Source organism: Ranitomeya imitator, chromosome 1 (genome assembly GCF_032444005.1).
Source record: "Ranitomeya imitator isolate aRanImi1 chromosome 1, aRanImi1.pri, whole genome shotgun sequence".
Lineage (NCBI taxonomy): Eukaryota > Metazoa > Chordata > Amphibia > Anura > Dendrobatidae > Ranitomeya > Ranitomeya imitator.
The window spans coordinates 372,919,871-372,946,668 of NC_091282.1; the positions used below are offsets into that span (position 1 = coordinate 372,919,871).

The following is a 26,798-nucleotide window of genomic DNA, read 5'->3' on the forward strand; positions in this document are numbered from 1 at the left end:
TGGATGCTAAATGTGGTTTAGACACACTGGGGCTCAGAAGAGAGGGGGCATTTGGATTTGGGAGTACTGAATTTGCTGAATTTCTTTTGGGGGGCAAAAAGATCGCTCTTCCAGATCCTTTGTACTACCAATAACGCGGAAGCCCCCTATATTTCCGTTAACAGATGATGGACCTGAATGGAGATTTGCTTTTTTGTGGATTGAGTTGAAACTTTTATTGGGAAAATTCTACATAACATTTAGGATCAGATTTTTCCAGTGCACTACGCACTTTTGAGTTTTCATTTCTGAGTGACGTGACAGATTAAAACCCCCGACAGATCCATTCCCTAAAATGAGGCAACACAGGCACTGTAGACTACATCTAGCCTCTGTTCAGAGGTGTCATTTGTTTTTTTTTAGAAGTGCACAAAACTGTGGTCGATCGCGCTTTTATGTACGCTCAAAAAGATGGACACCACAGAATCATAAGTCCTACAGTGACTCCATCTTCCTCATTATAGGTGATCTTCCACTGAGGGTTCTGTATGAATCACGTATTTCAGAGATGAACACGGAAACCGCCGATGTACGCATTCAGTGCAGGATAAATGTGTGCTAGTCTTACTGCGATCTTTGGGAGGCAGAATGAACAAATGAACAGAATGTGAAGAATTTGTTTTTATTTTTTACGCCATTCCTCGTGCAGTATGAGTGATCAGACAACTTTATTGTTTGGGTCAGTGTGATTACAGCGATACCAGATTTATATTGGGTTTTTATGTTTGGCAGCTGTCACACACTAAAAGATGCTTTTTATTGCAAAAACTAGTTTTTGCATCCTCATATTTAGACAGTTATAACTGAGTTGACGTTTTTATTTGTACCATTTTCGGGCACGTGACATATTTTGATCTTTCTATTCCAATTTTTGGGCGTCAGAATGAACAAAAACCAGTAATTCAGGAATTTTTAAAAAAAATTTATGCGGGTCTGCATATGGTAAAAATAAGGCAGCTTTATTCTTAGGTCAGTACAATTGCAGCGATGTGTGGTGAGCACTTTGAACCCCCAAGTGTTTCACAGAAGTTTAGAATGTAGAGCCGTAAAAATAAAAAATTTTTCACAAAAATGATCTTTTCGCCCCCAATTTTATATTTTCCCAAGGGTAACAGGAGAAAGTGGACCCCAAAAGTTGTTGTGCAATTTGTCCTGAGTACGCTGTACCCCATATGTGGGAGAAAACTACTGTTTGGGCACACGTCGGGGCTCGGAAGGGAAGAAGTGGCGTTTTGGAGTGCAGACTTTGATGGTATGGTCTGCGGGCGTCACATTGTGTTTGCAGAGCCTCTAATGTACCTAAACAGTAGAAACCCCCCACAAGTGACCCCATATTGGAAACTAGACCCCCAAGGAACTTATTTAGATGTGTTGTGAGAACTTTGAACCCCCAAGTGTTTCACTAAAGTTTATAACGCAGAGCCGTGAAAATAAAAAATCATTTTTTCCCACAAAATGATTTTTTAGCCCCCAAATTTTTATTTTCCCAAAGGTAACAGGAGAAATTGGACCTCAAACGTTGTTGTCCAATTTCTCCTGAGTACGCAGATACCTCATATGTGGGGGTAAACCTCTGTTTGGGCGCACGTCGGGGCTCGGAAGGGAAGAAGTGGCGTTTTTGGAATGCAGACTTTGATGGAATGGACTGCGGGCGTCACGGTGCGTTTGCAGAGCCCCTGATGTGCCTAAACAGTGGAAACCCCCCAATTCTAACTCCAACCCTAACTCCAACACACCCCTAATCCCAACCCTAACCACACCCCTAATCCCAACACACCCTTAGCCCTAACCCCAACACACCCCTAATCCTAATCACAACCCTAGCATAACCCTAGCCACACCCCTAACCCTAATCCCAACCTCAACACACCCCTAACCCTAATAACAACCCTAGCCACACCCTAACCACACCCCTAACCCTGACACACCCCTGACCCAAGCGTAAACGTAATCCAAACCCTATCCCAAACTCTAGCCCCAACCCTAACCTTAATAGCGGGTTTTTATGTTTGGCAGTTGTCAAACACTAAAAGACGCTTTTTATTGCAAAAAAATAGTTTTTGCGTCACCACACTTTGAGAGCTAAAATTTTTCCATATTTTGGTCCTGTTTTTGCAGGACGAGTTGACGTTTTTACTGGTACCATTTTCCGGCACATGACATTTTTTGTTCGCTTTTTATTCCAATTTTTGTTAGGCAGAATGAACAAAAACCAGCAATTCGTGAATTTCTTTTGGGGGACGTTTTTATACCGTTCCGTGTTTGGTAAAATTGATAAAGCAGTTTTATTCTTAGGGTCAATACGATTACAGCGATACCTGATTTATATCATTTTTTTATGTTTTGGCGCTTTTATACAATAAAAACTATTTTATATAAAAAATTATTATTTTTGCATCTCTTTATTCTGGGGCCTATAACTTTATTTTTTCGCTGATGACGGCTCGTTTTTTTGTGGGACAAGATGACGTTTTCAGCGGTACCATGTTTATTTATATCTGTCTTTTTGATCGCTTGTTATTCCACTTTTTGTTCGGCGGTATGATGATAAAGCATTGTTTTTTGTTTTTTTTTACGGTGTTCACTGAAGGGGTTAACTAGTGGGAAAGTTTTATAGGTCGGGTCGTTACAAATATGTGTACTTTTATTGTTTTTTTTTTATTTACATAAAGAAATGTACGGTATTTATTGGAACAATATTTATTTATTTTGGATTTTTTTTTAAATATTTTTACACAGTGTAATTTTTTTTTGTTTTTTACTTTTTTTTTACATTGTCCCAGGGTGGGACATCACTATACTGTATATTGTCAGATCGCTGATCTGACACTTTCAGAGCACTCGACGGGATAGTATATCAGAAAGGGGTTAACCATAACATTGACATTTTATTACCATAGTGTATGAGTTTTCTGCAGGATTCTAGTAGTATTTCCTTAAAAATGCCCCATTTATGTTCGGTATCCCCAGTTACCATGACGTGGTTCCATTCTACATGATTAAGCTCTTCCCTTAGGGTACCGTCACACAGTGCCATTTCGATCGCTACGACGGTACGATTCGTGACGTTCCAGCGATATCGTTACGATATCGCTGTGTCTGACACGCAGCAGCGATCAGGGATCCTGCTGAGAATCGTACGTCGTAGCAGATCGTTTAGAACTTTCTATTGTCGCTGGATCTCCCGCTGGCATCGCTAGATCGGTGTGTGTGACACCGATCTAGCGATGCGATCTAGTGATGCGTTAGCTTGTAACCAGGGTAAACATCGGGTTACTAAGCGCAGGACCGCGCTTAGTAACCCGATGTTTACCCTGGTTACAAGCGTAAAACTAAAAAAAAACAAACAGCACATACTTACATTCCGGTGTCCGTCAGGTCCCTTGCCGTCCGCTTCCCGCACTGTGACTGCCGGCCGTAAAGTGAAAGCAGAGCACAGCGGTGACGTGCTTTCATTTTCACTTTACGGCCGGCAGTCAGTGAGTGCGGGAAGCAGACGGCAAGGGGCCTGACGGACACCAGAATGTAAGTATGTGCTGTTTGTTTTTTTTTAGTTTTACGCTTGTAACCAGGGTAAACATCGGGTTACTAAGCGCGGTCCTGCGCTTAGTAACCCGATGTTTACCCTGGTTACCCGGGTACCTCGGCATCGTTGGTCGCTGGAGAGCTGTCTGTGTGACAGCTCCCCAGCGACCACACTACGATTTACCTACGATCACGGCCAGGTCATATCGCTGGTCGTGATCGTAGGTAAATCGTATAGTGTGACGGTACCCTAAATTTGATGAAATCCGCTTTCCTAAGCCGGGCTCACACTAGCGAGTTTTACGGACGTAAGAGAGGTGCAGAAAATACGGATTGCATACGGTACAATTATTCTCTATGGCCCAGCTCCTATCTGCCGTATTTTACTGATCCATATTATACGGTCTTCTACGGCCATAGAGCAGCATGCTGCGTTTGTCACCGTATTGCGCAAAAAATACGCCAATGAAAGTCTATGGGGGCCAGAAAAATACGGATTACACACGGACCAACAGTGTGACTTGCGAGAACTACACAGCGGTGTTCTACAGAAAAGCCGGCAATTCAGTGTGGTGTACAGTAAAATCACACTGACAGAATAGAATAGAATAGCTAAGATAAATGTCTACACATAGTATAGGGGTGTATATATATATATATATATATATATCTAATATATAAAGCTGAATGTGTGTATGTGTGTATGTATGTCCGGGATTGGCATCTGCACCGTCGCAGCTACAGCCACAAAATTTTGCACAGTCACACTTCTGGACCCCGAGAGCGTCATAGGCTATATTGTGAGGTGAAATTTTAACCCCGCGCTTTCCAATTCACCAAACAATTTTGCCCCTATCTACATAATGGGGAAAAAAGTGAAAGGAAAAGTGCTGGAGGCGTCGAAGCTACAGCCACAAAATTTTGCACAGTCACATGTCTGGACCCCGAGAGCGTCATAGGCTATGTTGTGAGGCGAAATTTTAACCCCGCGTGTTCCAATTCACCAAACAATTTTGCCCCTATCTACATAATGGGGAAAAAAGTGAAAGGAAAAGTGTTGGAGGCGTCGAAACTACAGCCGCCAAATCTTGCACAGTCACACGTCTGGACCCCGAGAGCGTCATAGGCTATGTTGTGAGGTGAAATTTTAACCCCGCGCTTTCCAATTCACCAAACAATTTTGCCCCTATCTACATAATGGGAAACAATGAAAGGAAAAGTGTAGGAGGCAAATTGACAGCTGCCAGATGTGAACAAGGGGGACGTAAAGAGTGAGAGCGATGGCGCCAAAGAGTATATACCGTACAGTTGCTAAGGTGGGGCCCCGACATGGGATACTCACCACACACGGGGATATGGACACACACAAAATGCGCCACACACTACCACGTGCTTGAACACATATTACCCTCAGCACACATTTCACCACATATACGCCAACCTCGCCACATAAAAGTCGAAACACAAAAGTCGCCGCTCAAAACTCGCCACGCGCAGAACTCGCCACATGCAAAAACTAGGCTCTTGCAAAACTCGCCACAAGTGCAAAACTCACCTCATGGAAAACTCGCCACATGCAAAACTTGCACACGCGGAAAAATTGCCACATGCACAAAAGTTGCAACACATGCAAAATTTGCCTCACACGAAACTTGCACATACTCAAAAGGCACCACACAAAACTCGCCATGCGCAAAACTCGCCATGCGCAAAACTTGCTGCACACAACTTGCTACACTAACCTGTCACATGCAACTCGACACACAAAAAGTTGCTACACGAATGTTGCCACACAAAACTCATCTCACAAAAGTCGCTACATGCATGTCGCCACACGCAACTCAACATACACAACTTGACAAACGAAACTCGCCCTAAAACACACACAAGTCTGGTCTTATCCTTCAAAAATAAAAATCTGATTAATAAGCAGACAAACTACAACAAATGTACCATATAGGAAATACGGCAGCTGTCAGTCACATGACCTGTCTATTATGTGTATGTGTGAGCTAATATATACTGCCAGGGGGAGGGCTTCCTGTTGGCTGGGGTTTGTCAGGCTGCCAACTTAGCTTACAAATACTGAGGTAAAAATACTGAGCAAATAACGTGTGAACGAGGTCTAATACAGGAGGAGATGACACACAGGTATATACTATATACAGGGGAGATGACACATAGATATATACTATATACAGGAGAGATGACACACAGGTATATACTATATAGAGGAGGAGATGACATACAGGTACATATATATACAGGAGGAGATGACACACAGGTATATACTATATACAGGAGCAGATGACCTACAGGTATATACTATATATAGGAGGAGATGACATACAGGTATATGCTATTTATAGAAGATGACATGCAGGTATATACTATATACAGGAGGAGATGACACACAGATATATACTATATACAGGGGAGATGACACATAGGTATATACTATATACAGGAGGAGATGACATACAGGTATATACTATATATAGAAGGAGATGACATTCAGGTATATACTATATATAGGGGAGATGACACACAGCAGGTATATAATATATACAGGGGAGATGACATACAGGTATATACTATATACAGGAGATGACATACAGATGTATACTATATATAAGGGAGATGACAAATATGTATATACTTAGGTGATGAGGTGAAAATGAGAGGTGTGAGGTGAAAATGAAAAGGTGTGAGTGCAAAATGAGAGGAGTGAGGAAAAATAGTGGAGTGATCAGAAAATGACAGATGTGAGGTTGAAATGATAAGTGTTAGGGGGGAATGAGAGGAGTGAGGGAGAAAATGAGAGGTGTGAGGGAGAAAATGAGAGATGTGAGGGGAAAATGAAAGATGTGATTGGGAAAATGAGAGGCGTGATGGGAAAATAAGAGAAGTGAGGTGCTATAACTAACCACAGATATTTACTATGCCCAGGCAACGCCGGGCTCTTCAGCTAGTATATATATATATATATATATATATATATATATATATATATATGTCAGTGAGACACATATATGTATATATATTAATATTTCATATAGCGCTAGATAGCTTAAAAGCCGATAATTCAATTGCCGGCTTTTCCTATCTCCTTCTCAACCCCGACATGATATGAGACCTGGTTTACATACAGTAAACATCTCATATCCCTTTTTTTTTTTTTGCATATTCCACACTACTAATGTTAGTAGTGTGCATGTGCAAAATTTGGGCGCTCTAGCTATTAAATTAAAGTGTTAAATTTTCTCCGCCAGAATGGTAAAGCCAGTGACTGAGCGCAGATATTAATAGCCTGGAGAGGGTCCATGGTTATTGCCCCCCCCCCCCCCCAGCTAAAAACATCTGCCCCCAGCCACCCCAGAAAAGGCACATCTGGAAGATGCGCCTATTCTTGCACTTGGCCACTCTCTTCCCATTCCCGCGTAGTGGTGGGATATGGGGTAATGAAGGATTAATGTCACCTTGCTATTGTAAGGTCATATTAAGCCAGATTAATAATGGAGAGGCGTCAATTATGACACCTATTTTAATGAAATAAATACACAGGTTGTTGTAATAGTTTATTATACTGGTAATCCACCTGAAGACCCTTGTCACCTGGAACAAATGTAAAAAACCAAACAACAATATTCCATACCTTCCGGCGATCAGTCACGTCCCACGCTGTAATTCCATCTGAAAGGGTTAACTAATTTTACAAGCAGAAGCCTGCTAATGCAGCCGCCCCTGCCTGTAAAACACCAGCGAATGAATGGAATGTAGGTGAATGACCTGTAGTTACCTTGAGTTGCGGTGATGCGCCCTCTGCTGGATGTACTCATATGAACTTGAGCCTGGGAAAATATTCTGAAAAGTTCCCTTATTTTTTAAGGGCTAGATTCCAGCAGTGAGCGGTCGTGAATTCTTCAGCCTTGGGGAGGACGCTCCCGCACCAGGCACAAACGGACAGTGGGGAGGAAGTTCCTATGCCATCTTGTATCTTGAAAATGTTTTGGTTAACAGCTAAAATGCAAAAAACTTCTGTCACTGTCCAAATATTTCTGGACTTAACTGTATCAATCTGCTCCGCACCCCGTGCGCTATAACATGCTGCCTGCAGATGCGACTGTATTTTCATGACCGATTCCCTTTAAGTGCAAATCGAAAATGAAGGCAGACAGCATTTCCAAGCCATGCATATACAGAGAAATATTCTAACACCTGTGTACACATATACAGAATCATTAGCACTCCTACAGTTTTAATGTGTCTCCTTCACTTGAATAGTACACAATGTTTATCAATGTAAAAAATACACAGATACATGGCCCTTACTGTCTTTTCAGCCACAGTATAATGTTACTAACGTTTAAGGAAAGTTCAGTTATGCATGGGAAATGTGTAAAGATCTGCCTATAGAAGAAGCACTCCCATGAATATTGTTTTCATTAGAGAGCTTGTCCACTACTTCATCATTGATGATGTATCCTTAGGATAGTCATCGATCTCTGATCGGTTAGGGTTCGATTCCCGGCACACCTGCTGATCATCTGTTTTCGGTGTCAACGGTTGCCAGCTGGAACTGCTCAACTGCGGAGCTGCTCCGTCTTCTGTTAGTGGCTGCAGCAGGGTGCGGCACATCCTCCTCCTATTGATTTGAATAGAAGATGAAGCAGCCCCGCAAATGAGTAGTTGCGGCCGCTGACACTGAGAACAGCTAATCGGCGGGGGTGCCAGGTGTAGGACCCCGACTGATCAGACATTGATATTGTACACTAAGGATAGGTCATCAGTGATAAAGTAGTGGACAACCTCTGTATCTGTATGTTAATGTAGTGTAGTGTGAGCGTATTAATATACTCACCTCCAGGATCCAGCGCCGTTACTCCGCTTATTAGTGATGTCACCGCTCAGCAGCCTCTCCAGCTCACGGTGCGCTCTGTGTGACCTGCAAGTGACTTTTACAGTGTAAGTCTATGGCACATCAGAACGAGGCTCCATAGGTTTACATTGTAAAAGAGGTTTCCGGCTCATTCACAGAGCCAGCCGGATAGTCAGAAAAGCGGTGACGTCACTGAGAAAAGGAGCGGAACGCCGCTGGATCCCGGAGAGATCAGAGGGAGGTGAGTACATTACTACACTTCATTAAGACTGCTTGTTTAAGTTAGAATGTCTGCTGAGGAACTCAGGAGATCCTTATATCGGAATGCCACTTTATTAGTTATTGTATGGAAAAGGTGTATTTGTAGTCATGAAAACACTCGAAAGACTTATTGTTAAAAAAAATATGTAAAATCATTGTTAGGTTAAAAGACATTGATTTGAAAAGTGCAAAAGCATCAATGCTATCTCCATGTTATGGGAACGGCATCCAAGGGAACAAATTAACAAATATTGGATTACAACCTCATGGATCAAATGCAGTCATGCAGGATATACTTAAAATTCATGATATATATTTAATATTTAAATAAGCTTCTGCAAAAACGACTAAGGAAGTGACAAAAACAATTACAGGCATTTTCCTAAAAGCGTCTTCTGTAACAATAACGATGCTGGTGTCCAACAGACGCTCGTGCACGTACACTCCGCTGGATAGTGTATTATAAGTTCTCAGAAGAAGACAATTCCAAGTCTTATCACTTCTGCTAATTTATCTGTTTTTGTGTTTTCAGAAACTGGTCCATAATATCCACAATCACATCTCTAACAACAAGCGCTTCAATGGCTCCGAGAGGTAAGTGAGCTGCCTGTGCCATTGCCGATTACTACTGGAAGCCCTTAAGTTACCATCATCTGTTTATCTGGTCTGACGTGTAATCGCAGCATCAAGTCTTCCTGGAATATTTCCGTATTAAAGTTTTTGGTGGAGAAGCTGAAGCAAGAGCTTGTATCCAGTGGCCATCGGTATACAGACAAAGAGCTGAAAGGTAATATGACGCTAACAAAAAATATGACAATGCTTAACCCTTAGGCCATGTTCACACTATGCGGTTTTTACTGCGGAACCGCGGCGATTTTGCCGCTGTGGGTCCGCAGCTGTTTTCCATGCAGGGTACAGTACAATGTTACCCTATGGAAAACAGAAACTGCAGTGCACATGATGCGGAAAAACCCCCCAAAAAACGCGCAGAATTGCTGCGGAAAAAAAGAAGGACCATGTCACTTCTTTGTGCAGAATCGCAGCGATTCTGCACCCATAGAAATGCATTGATCCGCTTACTTCCCGCATGGGGCTGTGCACACCATGCGGGAAGTAATGTGAATAATGTGCGCGTTATACCCGGGGTGGAGGAGAGGAGACTCTCCTCCAGGCCCCGGGAACCATATTTGTATTAAAAAAAAAAAGAATTAAAATAAAAAATCATGATATACTCACCTCTGAAGTCTCAGCGCTGCACCCGGCCGTCCGGTCTCAGGTTTGCTATGCGACCAGGACCTTCGGTGACGTCGCGGTCACATGACCGTGACGTCACCGAAGGTCCTGGTCGCACAGCATCTTTGGAAACGGACCACCGCATGCAGCGCCCAGGAGATCGGGACGTCAGAGGGTGAGTATATCATCATGATTTTATTATTTTTAACATTACTATTGATTCTGCATATTGCTGCATATGCAGCATCAATAGTAGGGGTAAATCCCGCAGCGGAACCCGCAGCGGAACCCGCAGGACATACCGCGATAAATCTGCAGGGATAACCGCAGCGGGTTTGCCCTGCAGATTTATCAAATCCGCTGCGGGAAAACCCGCGGGACAAAAAGGAACGTGTAAATGTGGCCTTATCCAGCCATTTTTCTTTTTTTTTTTTTTGCCGTTTTTTTCCTCCCCTTCTTACAATAGTCAGAACATTTTATTTTCCATCAATATAGCAGTATGAGCGCTTGCTTTTTGGGAGACGAGTTGTTCTTTTGAATTACACCATTAATGTTACCTCATGGTGGTCTGGAAAACAGGAAACAAATTCCAAGTGCAGTAAAATTGCAAAAAAAAGTTTTGTAAAACCAACCTGTCAATATGTTTCTCCAGGTCAGTAGGGGTATGCCTACCTCAAACATGTATACTTTGTATATACATATATATTTTTTAACCTCTTCACGCCATTTAACTTAAATTTAAGTCATGGTTGGAAAGGGGTTCCCACAAAATGATGTTAATTTCCGTCATGGTGAGATATATATATATATATATATATATATATATATATATATATATATATATATATATATATATATTCGATATCGCCACGTCCGACATGACCTGTCATACTATTAAACCCCTTCAGTGAACTCCGTAAAAATTAATAAAAAACGTGGAAAAAACTATGCTTTTTCATCATACTGAAAAAAAGTGGAATAACATGCAATCAAATTGTCAAATGTAAATAAACATGGTGCCATACAGCTCCATCAGCGGAAAAATAAAAAATTATAGCTCTCAGAATATGGCAATGCAAAAACTATTTTTTTTCTACAAAATTGTTTGAATTTTGTAAAAGGGGCAAAATATAAAAGAAATTATATAAATGTGGTATCCTTGTATTCGTACTGACACGAAGAAAAAAGCTGCCTCATGAAATTTACCATATGGTGAACGGCATAAGAAAAAAATTAAAAAAAAAAATATTCCTGAATTGCTGTTTTTTGTTCATTCTGCCTCCCATAAATCGAGAGATCAAATACTGGACACAGCAGTAGATATATAACCAACCAAATAAATTAATGTACAATATTTTTCGGATTATAAGACACTTTTTTCCCCCGATTTGGGGGGGAAAATGGGAGTGTGTCTTATAATGCGAATGTACCTTACCAGTACCGTTGCTGCAGGCCACAGGTTGGGATGAAGGGGTGTCCGGTGGTGCTGCGGCTGTCCGGCGCTGCTACCCAGTGCTCTGCGGGTGTCCGGCAGTGCTACTGCAGGTGTCCGGCGGTGCTGCCCGTTGCTCTGCTGGTGTCTCCGGTGCTGGGGGGCGCGGACGGCGCTGCCCACTGCTGCTGCGGTCTCCGGTGCTGCCGGGGCAGTCCCATGGTTTCCTGTGCGGCCTGCGGCATCACCCCACTCCTGCCTCCTCCAGCAGTGACTCTGGGACCCCACTTCACCGCAGTCACCACCCCCGGTAAGCAATAAGACGCATGGATTATAAGAAGCACCGCCATTTTATTAAAAAAAAAAATTGTCCTATTTTTCTCCTTAAAATTTGGGGTGCGTCTTATAATGCGAAAAATACGGTATATATTTTCTTAGAAAATAGGTGGTATACATTTGCTGTGTGGATGAATGGTAGACCATTCCGGAATTATGTGAAAACCAAAAAGGGGAAAGCTGAACATGTGATCCAAGTTAATACCGGACAAGAAAGTATAGAGTTAAAATACCTTTATTGACAAAAGTGGTAAAGAGTAGCACCAAACACAAAAGGTGCACCGTAAAAATAAACAAACAGTAGTGTATACAATAAAATTAAATAAAAAAGAAGCCACCTCCCAGGTAACAATACATATAATCTACTCAAATCATAGATGTATAGCTCATATAGTACTAAATGTTGAAATGTGTCAAAAATATAAATCAAATAAAAAAATATGTAATACATATATTTAAATAATAAAAAAATCAATCCATTTTTTAAAAGAAATATCCATAATACGACAATATGTGCCGTGTCCCATAGTAAGTTTGAAAGCTCAGAAGAAAAATTAAATAAATTGAAAAAGAGTACAATTACTCCAAGAGTGTCAACTCAAAATAATGTAATTTATTAGTGCTAGGTAATACCTAATGACGCCAGGACTAAAGTGGATGAAAATGGTCATCAATGCTGTGAAACCAAAGAAAAATAAAGTGCTAATAGAATCAAATATTTTAGTGTAAAAAAAATTGTAAGTTTTCATTTACTCAGCCCAATGTTATATAATTATGTGAATTGCCTGAGGGTTAAAGGGAACCTGTCCACAGGATTGTGCACAGTAGCTTACACAGTGTCAGGTTGGCACCATTATACTGAATAAAATGATACCTGGGTTGATGCGTTGCATCATGATCGCACGTATAATATGCATTTAGTTTATTTATTTGCTGGTCTAAATATATTCAGAAGAAAAAAAAATTCTGTCTCAAAATGCTGCCGGCCGCGCCTGCGCAGCAGCATCTATGATCGGTGATCCGATAGATGCTCATGCGCATGCGCAGGTGCTGCCATCTTGTCAGATGAAAAAAAAATTGTCTCCACCAAGATGAATTAATTTATACCAGCAAATAAAATAATTAAATGCATATTATATATGTGATCATGCTACATTGCAGCCGCTGGTGCCTGCATACTGAAGGTGATTTTTTTTCCAATACATATTCAATATGTAAAATAAGAGGAAGGTCAAGTACCTGTCATAAGCCATCAGTATGAATACCTAATTAGAGCACCACATGAAGACCCCCCTACAGCCCCGCCCCGAAGCACGAGAATCTCATTAACTCAAAACTGAAAATAAAGATTAACCCCTTTCTGGCATTGGACGTACTATTCCGTCCATGTGATGGGACTTAAAGGGAAGGTGCCATCAAAAAAATTTTTTTTTCAGAAATTGTAAAAATGTAAAGAATTAATGATTACATTTTCTTAAAAAATATTATCATTTGTTTATAATTTAGTAAAATATGAAAAATAATTTGAAAAGTTTTGGAATTTTCACTTTTAAACACTAGGGGGAGCAGCTGCTGAAATTTCAGAAAAACCTAGTGTACAACTAGCTCACATTACTGCACTGCAGTAATTATGGGCGGAGTCTGCTGACGTGTGTGATGTCTCCTCTCCTCCCCTTCTGGTGTTTGCTAAGGGATTAGAGAGGATGATATTCAGGAACCCAGTGAGCAGCCATTTTGTTGGTGACTGCAGAGTATGGCTGCCGTCACACTATCAGTATTTGGTCAGTATTTTACCTCAGTATTTGTAAGCCCAAACCAGGAGTGGAACGATTAGAGGAAAAGTATAATAGAAACATATGCACCACTTCTGCATTTATCACCCACTCCTGGTTTTGGCTTAGGCCGGCTTCACAATTGCGAGTTTTACGGACGTAAGAGCGCAGAAACTACGTCCGTAAAACTCGCAAAACATACGGCACAATTATTCTCTATGCCCCTGCTCCTATCTGCCATATTAAACTGATCAGTATTATACGGCTTTCTACGGCCGTAGAAAATCGCAGCATGCTGCGTTTGTCACCGTATTGCGCAAATAAAACGTCAATGAAAGTCTATGGAAGCCCCAAAAATACGGATTACACACGGACCAGCAGTGTGACTTGCGAGAAATACGCAGCGGTGTTAGAAAAGCCGGCAATTCAGTGCGGTGTACAGTAAAATCACACTGACAGCTTCCAGTAGAATAGGTAGAATAAATGTGTACACATAGAATAGGTATATATATATATATATATATGTCAGTGAGACACATATATGTATATATATTAATATTTTTTCCAGCGCTATACAGCTTTAAAGCCCGTAATTCAATTACCGGCTTTTGCTTTCTCCTTCCTAAAACCCGACATGATATGAGACCTGGTTTACATACAGTAAACCATCTCATATCACCATTTTTTTTGCATATTCCACACTACTGTTAGTAGTGTGTCTATGCAAAATTTGGCCGTTCCAGCTAGTAAATTAAGGGGTTAAATGGCGGAAAAAATTGGCGTGGGCTCCCGCACAATTTTCTCCGCCAGAGTAGTAAAGCCAGTGACTGACGGCAGATATTAATAGCCTGGAGAGGGTCCATGGTTATTGGCCCCCCCCTGGCTAAAAACATCTGCCCCCAGCCACCCCAGAAAAGGCACATCTGGAAGATGCGCCTATTCTGGCACTTGGCCACTCTCTTCCCATTCCCGTGTAGCGGTGGGATATGGGGTAATGAAGGGTTAATGCCACCTTGCTATTGTAAGGTGACATTAAGCCAAATTAATAATGGAGAGGCGTCAATTATGACACCTATCCATTATTAATCCAATACTAGTAAAGGGTTAAAAAAATACACAAACACATTATTAAAAATGATTTTAATGAAATAAAAACAAAGGTTGTTGTAATATTTTATTGAACGCCCAATCCAATCACTGAAGACCCTCGTTCTGTAACAAAAAAAACATAATAAACCAACAATATCCATACCTTCCGCAGATCTGTAAAGTCCAACGATGTAAATCCATCTGAAGGGGTTAAAATATTTTGCAGCCACGAGCTTTGCTAATGCAACTTTGCTCATGTCTGCAAAACCTCGGAGAATGAAGGTAAAGTAGGTCATTGACCTATATTTACCTGCATTTGCGGTGAGGCGCCCTTTGCTGGTTGTTCCTAGATCGTGGGAACTTTCCTAGAAAGCTCCCTGGCTCGAGTTCATATGAGGACAACCAGCAGAGGGCGCCCTCTTATGAACTCGAGCCAGGGAGCTTTCTAGGAAAGTTCCCACGATCTAGGAACAACCAGCAGAGGGCGCCTCACCGCAAATTCAGGTAAATATAGGTCACTGACCTACTTTACCTTCATTCCCCGGGGTTTTGCAGCCACGAACAACGTTGCATTAGCAAAGCTCATGGCTGCAAAATATTTTAACCCCTTCAGATGGATTTACATTGTTGGACTTTACAGATCTGCGGAAGGTAAGGATATTGTTGGTTTATTATGTTTTTTTTGTTACAGAACGAGGGTCTTCAGTGATTGGATTGGGCGTTCAATAAAATATTACAACAACCTTTGTTTTTATTTCATTAAAATAATTTTTAATAATGTGTTTGTGTATTTTTTTAACCCTTTACTAGTATTGGATTAATAATGGATAGGTGTCATAATTAACGCCTCTCCATTATTAATTTGGCTTAATGTCACCTTACAATAGCAAGGTGGCATTAACCCTTCATTACCCCATATCCCACCGCTACACGGGAATGGGAAGAGAGTGGCCAAGTGCCAGAATAGGCGCATCTTCCAGATGTGCCTTTTCTGGGGTGGCTGGGGGCAGATGTTTTTAGCCGGGGGGGGGGGCAATAACCATGGACCCTCTCCAGGCTATTAATATCTGCCCTCAGTCACTGGCTTTACTACTCTGGCGGAGAAAATTGTGCGGGAGCCCACGCCAATTTTTTCCGCCATTTAACCCCTTAATTTACTAGCTGGAACGGCCAAATTTTGCATAGACACACTACTAACATTAGTAGTGTGGAATATGCCAAAAAAATGGGGATATGAGATGGTTTACTGTATGTAAACCAGGTCTCATATCATGTCGAGTTTTAGGAAGGAGAAAGCAAAAGCCGGTAATTGAATTACCGGCTTTCTGCTATATCGCGCTGGATGAAATATTAATATATATACATATATGTGTCTACTGACATATATATATATATAATATATATATATAACAGTATATATGTTTTTTGGTTTTTTTTGACACATGGATCCCTTGTATAGCCGTATGTCGGTTTTGCAAGCCTGCGATAAAAACACGCAGTACGGATGACATACGGATTACATACGGAGGATGCCATGCGCAAAAAACGCTGAAACACCCTGCCTACGGAGGAGCTACGGACCACTATTTTCGGGACTTTTCAGCGTATTACGGCCGTAATATACGGACCGTATTTTCATACGCTGAGTGTGAAGCCTTACAAATACTGAGGTAAAATACTGACCAAATACTGAGCGTGGACGGCAGCCTTAGGCTACTTTCACACTAGCGTTGTTGGCTGTACGTTGCAATGCGTCGTTCAGGAGAAAAAACACATCCTACAAAGTTGTCTGCAGGATGCGTTTTTTCCCCATAGACTAACATTACCGAAGCATTTCGACGTATTGCCACACGTCGCAACTGTCGTGCGACGGTTGCATCATGTTTTGGTGGACCGCCGCCACAAAAAAAGTTACATGTAACATTTGTTTGTGCGTCGAGTCCGCCATTTTCGACCGCGCATGCACGGCCGAAACTCCGCCCCATCCTCCCCAGACCTTACAATGGGGCAGCGGAAGCGTCGTAAGACTGCTTCCGCTGCCCACGTCGGTCATTTCTTTCACAGCATACGTCGGTACGTCGGCCCGACGCACTGCGATGGGCCCGTACCGACGCTAGTGTGAAAGCAGCCTTATACTGACAAGTAGACGGTCACCGAGAATGGCAGGCAGCAAGGATTCTGGGAGATATGTGGTGGAGGGAGCAGGGTGACAGCAGCACAGAGTATTTCAGGAGAGCAGTGTGCTGGTCTATAGGGGCCCCCAGTTTTGTGCGCGGAGCAGCCAGGGATTGTACATAGAGCGCTGTCTTTTATACACATGGATGGACCGTCTGCTTGTCTGCTCCACAGAAATCCAGGAAACATTTCTGCGGATTGATGGCCTGTTCTGATCCAGACTTTGCATGCAGACCCTATTCCCCTCCTCAGATCCTGTCTTCTCCATCCTGTCCTGGCAATATATGAAAGCGAGGTGACAGGCGCAGTCGGGGTGACACTGGGAAGGAAATGTAGCCATATAGTAACGATAAAAATGAGACCCCTCTCTTCAGGTGCCTCACCAGCCTTCCCCTGACTACACCTAACTGGTGGTCATGCTGCCCCCTCTATTACCCCAGACCCGCGTGCAGGTGCTCAGCCAGAACCACCATAGAATAGGTCCGCTTTCTGAAGATAATACTGCCATAGTGTTCTCACATAATACCGCCATATAGATCACACACAATACTATCAAATAAATCACACAATACTGTCATACAGTTCTCACATAATACCACCATATAGATCACACATAATACCGCCAGTGTTCTCACATACTGCCATATAGATCACACATAATACTGCCATAGTGTTCTCACATAATATCGCCATATAGATCACACATAATACTGCCATAGTGTTCTCACATAATACCGCCATATAGATCACACATAATACTGCCATAGTGTTCTCACATAATACCGCCATATAGATCACACATAATACTGCCATATAGATCACACATAATACTGCCATAGTGTTCTCACATAATACCGCCATATAGATCACACATAATACTGCCATAGTGTTCTCACATAATACCGCCATATAGAATATAGATCACACATAATACCACCAGTGTTCTCACATACCGCCATATAGATCACACATAATACTGCCAGTGTTCTCACATAATACCGCCATATAGATCACACATAATACTGCCAGTGTTCTGACATAATACCGCCATATAGATCACACATAATGCTGCCAGTGTTCTCACATAATACCGCCATATAGATCACACACAATACCACCATATAATTCTCACAATACTGATCAAGCATAATACCACCATACAGATCACATAATACCGTCATATAGATCTCACATAATGCCATAATAGAGCATGACGCCCGCAGCTCCTGTTATCGAACACATTGAGTTGTGTGTGCAATGGGGAAAGATATGCAGGGGGGAGAGGAGTGCATAGGAGAGGATTAGATACACGGTTCACCAGACAGTATCACACAAGAGAGGATTAGATACACGGCTCAGCATAATATCACACAGTATAGGATTAGATACACGGCTCAGCAGACAGTATCACACAGGAGAGGACTAGATACACGGCTCAGCAGACAGTATCACACAGGAGAGGATTAGATACACGGCTCAGCAGACAGTATCACACAGGAGAGGACTAGATACACGGCTCAGCAGACAGTATCACACAGGAGAGGATTAGATACACGGCTCAGCAGACAGTATCACACAGGAGAGGATTAGATACACGGCTCAGCATAGTATCACACAGGAGAGGATTAGATGCATGGCTCAGCATAGTATCACACATGAGAGGATTAGATACACGGGCCAGCAGACACTATCACACATGAGAGGATTAGATACACGGGCCAGCAGACACTATCACACAGGAGAGGATTAGATACACGGGCCAGCAGACAGTATTACACAGGAGAGGATTAGATACACGGGCCAGCAGACAGTATTACACAGGAGAGGATTAGATACATGGCTCAGCACAATATAGTGATAGATGCACGGTCTGATGTCCTGTGAGGAGCTGCAGTGAGAGCAGGGTCGGAGCAGCACAGAGCCTCCCCCATCCCCCTCTGTTACCTTTCTGCAGCTCCTGATAGAGGACATCAGACCGCAGCACTCCTTCACCCTCTCTAGCGATTCTAGAGATTACAGCCACACACCAGGGGGCAGAGGACAGGGAACGGCCGCTGACAGTGTGAAGGGAGACAGATGTAGCTTCCCCTCCAACAGCACAGCTCTCAGTCACAGTGGAGCTCACAGGTACACTCCACTATAGGCTGAAGCAAGATGGCGCCGATCTCCTGCCTCTGCTGTGATGTGGAGACAGCCCAGGGGGCGTGGCCACATCAGAGTAGAGCGCATATAGTGGTAGCTATGGGGTCGGCTCCCGACCGCAGCCTCCTATGCCCAGGGCTGCCGTATTTGCAGAGTGTAAGTGTCGTGCTGGGACTCTTACACTTCTGAAAAGCAAAATGGCGGCGCCTAGTGGCTGCAAAAATAATAATAAAAAAGATAAGATACTAAAGTTAAAAAAAATAATTTTGTATTAAAAATAATTGTTTATATAAACAATCATTTTTAATACAAAAACAAAATTGTGGCACGTTCCCTTTAATACCCATGGACGGAATAGGTGGCTGATCGCGACCGAGTGTCAGCTGGTTCTCACAGCTAACACCCGGCACTAAGTGCCAGGAGCGGTCAGGCTGACAGCTTCTATGCCTTTGGATCGCTCCCATGGTAACCCAATGTCGTCATGACAACATCCGGGTTACCAGGGCTTAGAGATTTCCTGTCATGCGCAGTGAATGTCAGGAAGTCTCTAAGGTCAGTGTGCAGGGATAACAGCGCTGACAGCCTGCACAAAATTGAGTGTCCCATAGTGGGACAAGGTGAAAAAAAATGTTGTTTTTTAAATAATTATAAAAATATTTAAAAAAAATACTAAAATATAATCATACAAACATCAACATTTATTCCACAATAAATATTTGAATAAAAAATATCTAAACAATAAAAGTATACATATTTAGTATCGCCACGTCCGTAACGACCCGACCTATAAAACTGTCCCACTACTTAACCTCTTTAGTGAACACCATTAAAACAAGGCAAAAAAACCAATGCTTTATTATCACACTGCTGAACAAAAAGTGGAATAACACGCGATCAAAATGACGGATATAAATAAACTTGGTATCGCTGAAAACGTCATCTTGTCCCGCAAACACAAGCCCCCATACAGCTCCATCACCAGAAAAATAAAAAAGTTATAGCTCTCAGAATAAAGCGATGCAAAAATATTTTTTTATATAAAATAGTTTTTATTGTATAAAAGTGCCAAAGCATAAAAAAATTATATAAATGAGGTATCGCTGTAATCGTTACTGACCCGAAGAATAAAACTGCTTTATCAATTTTACCACACGCGGAATGGTATAAATGTTCCCCCCCCCCCCCCAAAAAAAAAAAGAAATTCATGAATTGCTGGTTTTTGTTCATTCTGCCTTTAAATAAAGCGGAGTAAAAAGTGATCAAAAATGTCATGTGCCCGAAAATGGCAAATAAAAACGTCAACTCGTCCCTCAAAAAACAAGACCTCACATGACTCTATGGGCCAAAATATGGAAAAATTATAGCTCTCAAAATGTGGTGATGCAAAAACTATTTTTTTGCAATAAAAAGCGTCTTTTAGTGTGTGACAGCTGTTAAACATAAAAACCCACTATAAAAACCCACTATAAATAGTAAATCAATCCCTCCGTTATTACCCCCTTAGTTTGGAAATAAATACATTTTTATTATTTTTCCCTTCTTCTCATTAGGGTTAGGGTTGGGGCTAAAGTTAGGGTTAGGGCTAAAGTTGGGGTTAGGGTTTGGATTACGTTTACAGTTGGTATTAAGGTTGGGATTCGGGTTAGGGGTGGGTTGGGATTAGAGTTAGGTGTGTGTTTGGGTATGGGGTGTGATTAGGGTTAGGGGTGTGTTGGGGTTAGAGTTGAAGTTAGAATTGGGGGTTTCCACTGTTAAGGCACATCAGGGGCTCTCCAAATGCGACATGACATCCGATCTCAATTCCAGCCAATTTTGCGCTGAAAAAGTAAAATGGCACTCCTTCCCTTCCGAGCTCTGCTGTGCGCTCAAAGAGTGGTTTACCCCCACATATGGGGTATGAGCGTACACAGGAGAAATTGGACTACAACTTTTGGGGTCCAATTTCTCCTGTTACCATTGTGAAAATAAAAATTTGGGGAAAAAATGATTTTTTATTTTCACGGCTCTGTCTAATAAACTTTAGTGAAACACTTGGGGGTTCAAAGTTCTCAGAACACATCTAGATAAGTTCCTTAGGGGGGTCTAGTTTGCAATATGGGGTCTCTTGTGGGGGGTTTCTACTGTTTAGGTACATCAGGGGCTCTCCAAACGCAACATGGCGTCTGATCTCAAGTCCAGCCAATTCATGTATATCACCAAATAAAATAATTACATAGACATTATACATGTGATCATGCTAGAGCGCAGTCACTGCCCTGCTGAATATGAATTCATGAGCATATCAAGTCAAAAGATGAATTTCATCAACCCAGGTATCATTTTAATCAGTATAACGGCGCCGACCTGACACTGTGTGTAGGTTACTGTGCACAATCCTGCTGACAGGTTCACCAAAAATACTCCTCGAAGTTCTGAAGAACTGTAAAGTTGCTCCAACAAGTTTCAGCGCTATATGTAAATTAATTCTCTTTTTAGGCTGAGATAGGCTGCTGTTCAGTTATTGGTTACGTACACAGCTTTCTAAGGCATTCTTATTCCACTCTAGGTGCCTGTGTTGCCTACTTTCTGACAAAGAGAAGGGAATACCGAAACTCAATGAATCCTTTCAAGAGCCTGAGAGAAAAAGAAGAAAAGAAGTTGAGAAGTCGTAGATACAGGGTCAGCATACAGAGAGATGAGCTGGTTCTCACTCTGCATGGCTTTCTTTTCTATAAATAACATAATTTGGTACTTTAAAAGTAGCTATGAATTATTTAGAAGGGTTGTCAGGTCTCCTGCTAAAAGTCTGAAGTCACTATGTCAGGAATTTTCAGTATTGTCAGTGATCGAATTGAGTGAGGTCAAGTATGTCTAGTCGGAATGTGGCCACAGACTTAGAATTACTACAGAATTTTAGCAGAAGACCGGCCAGCCCCTTTAAGTGACAAATAATAATCTTCATTTACAAGGCAGACTTCTCTCGGGTAACCAAATGAAAAATGCAACTCCATTCTGATTAGTGACATAGCATTAAGACCGATAATAAAACCTTGGGTTATTCAATTCCATGACAATTATGGCTTTACGGTCATCTAGTCACTACCTGTAACCATGCCAAATAGACATGCATTGAGTCTAGATCTTTTACCATCATGATAGAGGTGGATTGTTTAGAGCTAGAGCAGCGAACTGTGGAACTCTCAGCCAGAGGAAACTATAATAGACAACTCATGTAGGAGTTCAGAAGGGATCTGGAAGCTGTTCTCTGGTTTAATACCACACATTATAGTTATTAGATTGTTGGAGGTGGGTCATTGACAGAGATGGGCAAACACAAAAAGTAAAATTCGGGGTCTATACCTAACATCTACTCTTTGGTTACGGACCCCGAACATGGACTTCACAAGGAAGTTTGTTATACTGTTCAGGTTTAGCACCCCGAACACCTGGTCTTTCTCGCGCTGTCATCTGCATGACAACGCAAGAAACACCAGCGGCTCTGATCGGCAGTAAGATTAATACCGATTCTCATGCTGTCAGATGAGGGCTGCTATTTTTAGGCTGGGAGGGGCAATTTCCATGGCCCCTTACCAGCCTGAGAATACCAGCCTCCAGCTGTCTGCTTTAGCTTGACTGGTTGTCAAAAATGTGGGGTGACCCCAAGCTGTTTAATTATTTATTTAAATAATTAAAAAAGAACGCAGTGGGGACCCCTCTATTCTTGATATCCAGTCTTGCTAACACTGACAGCTGAGGGTTGCAGCCCTGTCAGTTTTGCCTGGCTGGTTATGAAAAATACAGGGGAATTCACAAATTTTTTTTAATCTATTTGTAGCGCACTCACTGTTATTAGCGGCAGCAGGCTGACGGGAGTAGTCCCATCAGCCGACACCTGTAATTGGAGGTAATCTTTTTACTTCTGGTCACAGCTGCAGGCTCACGCTGTCATCTGACACGTGGTTCTGACCAGCGGTAACGATCTTACTGCCAATCAGAGCCAATGTTTGCCGTGCTGTCATGCACATGACAGCGTGGCAAACACTGGATGTTCGGACCCCCTTTCAAGTGAATAGGGGTTTGGGTACTGTTCTGGTACCCGAACCAAACTTTAACTGTTTGGTCAAACCCGCCAGATCCGAACATCCAGGGGTTTGCCCATCACTATTCATTCATGCATGGATTTATTTTCATCTCCTGCTTTTAATAACTGTACTTGTCTTAGAAAATGCAATTCCACAACGATTTACTAATAATTCATATGCAGTGAATTTATATCTGCTCCTCACCTACTATACTTTTAGTTTGTTGTTTCTTCCTTTTTGCAGTCGGTATTTGTACCATAAAATCTAAAGACAATCTGTCACCAGAATTTTGCTATTAAACGATCGGCAAATATGTACAGATGGGTGGTTGTTTAACACCACTAGTTGGGTACCTTTAAGCATCCCATACACATAAGATAGCTGTCAGATGAACAATCGGTCAGCTAACAGCTATCTTTCCCGAGTTCCATAGGCACTCTTGGTGCAGTTGAGCGCTTCTGTGTTTTCAAGGCGTACCTGCTGGACTCCTGGCAACAACTTATGTCCCGAAGGACTAAATGAGTGGCATCAGAAAGCTGAAGTGCCAGATCCTTCACTCCCTAACACCATCTGTCAGGCTAGAGTTGGGAAACCCCCATACAAATTAGTAATTTGGCTCGCTTTGCCCATAATGGCGAAATATGCTGACTGCAGTATAATGTATGTATGGCCTTAATTTATTGCTTTATATGTTCATGCTCAGTGCGGAACTATGCATCTTTTTAGGAGCAGTCATACTTTTGCAGCATACACCACACTGGAGATAAATATGGTTTGGATTTATATTTTGTTATCTATATACTTCATTAACTTGCAAAAATGTCTCTAAACAGCTTTTTGCAAATCGATCCTGGGGTGTACAGCAGTTTTCACCAGAAGAGCAAGCCCTGTGGGAAGGTGTGACAGAAGAGTTAATGTCGGATGAAGAGGACAGTCTCTCTGAGCCTGGTGTCTGGGTTGCCCGGCCGCCTCGCTTCCGAGCACCAGATCTGTCCAGGCTCTGTTACAGCATTGACTCGCACTCTAAGCATGGCAATAAGACCAATCGTGTTTATGGCTCTCTGTCTGATCGGTTACCTTCCACAGAGATCCAACTTCTTCCCCAGCATCTCTACAATCCAAACTGGGAAAGAGAAGCGGAAGAGGAGGAGTCGACCAATGGAGGAAGAGGAAGAAAATCCTTTTGTCCTGACCTAAATGCTTTTATACAAATAAAGGTGGAAAAGGATGAATGAAGGCAGTTCTCAGACTACAATTAAAGGACCTGATCTGTGTGCATAAGTACAAGGATTGTACATATAAATCATCCCAGTATCACAGTGTTGTTCCAGAAGCCACCTATGTCTAATAAATTGCGTTAGTTTTTATTTTTCACATACTTGTCTGTTATATTATGAGACTAACGATATTATAATAAGCATTGCAAGCAATCTTTCATTCAATAGAGCTTTACATATCTGCATATCATGGTCTGTGTATGGATGTGCCACAGGTGGTCTCTTGGCCTGAACTAACCACCTCATACATGCCTATAAGGCTGTTAGCTCGGGCTGGTCCAGAAACATGAGCCATGAAATGCTGATCTGTGAAGCCGTCCTAACAAGTGCAAAACTACTTATAATGAAGCAGTTCAGGGACAGGAAAGTAAAATTCCCTGTTGCTACATAGCAAATCTGTGAGCGCAATAAAGATTGCCATAATAAAGGCTATTTTATCTCTACAGACCGCTGATCACGTCAGGTAAAATCAACAGATCCATTCAAGCTGATGGAGTCACTGTGGACACTGATCTCCGTCCTGGCAGTAATCATCTTTTTTAGACATGAAAAGGGGAGACCACAATTTTGTGTACATCTGAAAAAGACGAATAATGCCAAAATGGAGGCCAGATGGTGTTACAGTGACTCTGTTGGGGTTCCTGTTGGAATGCGTTTTCTTGAGAATTCTTTCAGATTCCCCAACATAGAGCTCAGCAGAGACCACTGTATTTATATGAATTTAGCTCAAAGCTGTGTTCGCAATCTACAAGGGATGGGTGAGGATACAACAGGTGATGGCAGAGCTGGTCGTGTAGCGGTTTGGTGTTTTGGTGGTTACTGTGGGTTGTAGGCTTTTTGGAAGAGTTAGGTCTTCAGGTTTTTTTTTAAAGTTTCCACAGTAGGCGAGAGTCTCTGTTGGGATAGAGAGATCCAGAGGACGGGGGATGCACTGGAGAAATCTTGTATGAGATTGTGGGAAGAAGAGGGGAGTTGTGAAGGAGATCTTGTGAGGATCGGAGGTTGCGTGCAGGTAAGTACCGGGAGACTAGGTCACAGATGCATGGAGGAGACAGGTTGTGGATGGCTTTTATGCCATAGTTAGGGTTTTGAACTGGAGTCCCTGAGTAATGGGGAGCCAGTGCAGGGATTGACAGAAGGGAGAGGCCAGGGAATAAAGGGGGACAGATGAATTAGTCAGGCAGCAAAGTTTAGATTGGAGGGGTGCGAGAGTGTTAGAGGGGAGGCCATAGAGCAGGCGGTTGCAGTAGTCAAGACGGGAGATGATGAGGGCATTATGTTCTTTCTTTGTAAAATTTTAGGGCTTTTTCATGCTGGTTCCAGGTGACATCCACCTGAAAAAGACATCGTGTGCACATACCCTTAGAGTGTTTTTTTTTTTATTTTTTTAAGCATTTTACACTTTTTTTCAATAGACAAACATCATTGCAGTTTTTTGATCCTAAGCCAAAATGTTTGCTCAAGAGAAATGGGAAATATAAAGTAAGGACCAATATACTTCTCCTTAATGCTGGATTCACTTCTGATTTTGACTCACAAAAACTACATTACCATTTTTTCCAAATCCTCCTGAGTATATGCGCCCTGACCTGCAGACTGGGTTGTGGATTTGGAGTTGGATTACGCCCAATAGCTTTCAATTAACTTGCATAGTCCTGTATTGTGTTTTAGAATTTCAGTCTCACAATAGAAAAATACAGTATTTAGAATTGAGAGTCCTCAGTGGTTGATACCTTTTAATGGCTAACTGAAAAGATGGTAACAAATTCCAAGCTTTCGAGACTACATACGTCTCTTCATCAGGCAAAGACGAAATGCCTTTGTCTTTGCCTGATGAAGAGACCTGAGTAGTCTCGAAAGCTTGGAATTTGTTACCATTTTTCAGTTAGCCATTAAAAGGTATCAACCACTGAGGACTCTCAATTCTAAATATTTTTCTATCTACTGGCTAACACGGTACCAAGATATATATCTTTCTAGTCTCACAATAGGAATTACACTAGTATACTTAAATTGTAAATCAGGGCTTATGGGATTGCTCTCGGTGCAAACGAAACAAGGCAGTTTTAAATGATTTGTCTCAAAGTAGCCCATAATTTTCTAAGCAGGATAGGTAAGTGTCTCGTTAGCTGGATTCCCGATTGCTAAAACTGTGGTTCTAAGCCTCCTGTGTGACTGCAAGGAATATTCCCATCTCTTACACAGTGTATCCACAGGATATGCTATAAATATATAATACGGAGTTCCCACCAATGAAACCGGCATCTCTCCCTAGAATGGTGTCCTCTATACACACCAATGTCAGTGGACACATTTCATTTGTATGGGAATTCCCACAACCTCTCCACTGAAAGAAGCTCCCAACAAGGTGCTGCTCTTGAGATGGTTGTCCTATGGGTGGGACCTGCACCCACTATACATTTGAAATTTCCTGTATTTAAGAGATGTGCATAGCTCTTTCGTGGCATGACTAGTAAAAACTTTGGAGTGGCACCACTCCTATTAAATGCTATCAGACAGACTGAGACCCACCAACACGGAATGGACCAAAAATGCACATGCATGAAGTAAAAACGT

General features: G+C 42.0%; 1 protein-coding gene across 1 annotated transcript in view; it reads left to right on the top strand.

The window, feature by feature from the left end:
• C1H14orf93 (chromosome 1 C14orf93 homolog) overlaps positions 1–24,318 on the top strand; it is a 52,313-nt gene extending 27,995 nt beyond the window's left edge. The window contains exons 4-7 of the mRNA XM_069761766.1: positions 9,237–9,298; positions 9,388–9,491; positions 21,429–21,541; positions 23,778–24,318. Of these exons, the coding sequence (XP_069617867.1) occupies positions 9,237–9,298; positions 9,388–9,491; positions 21,429–21,541; positions 23,778–24,179 (681 nt within the window). The 3' untranslated portion in view covers positions 24,180–24,318. The remainder of the gene's footprint in view (positions 1–9,236; positions 9,299–9,387; positions 9,492–21,428; positions 21,542–23,777) is intronic.
• The last annotated feature ends 2,480 nt before the right edge of the window (positions 24,319–26,798 follow it).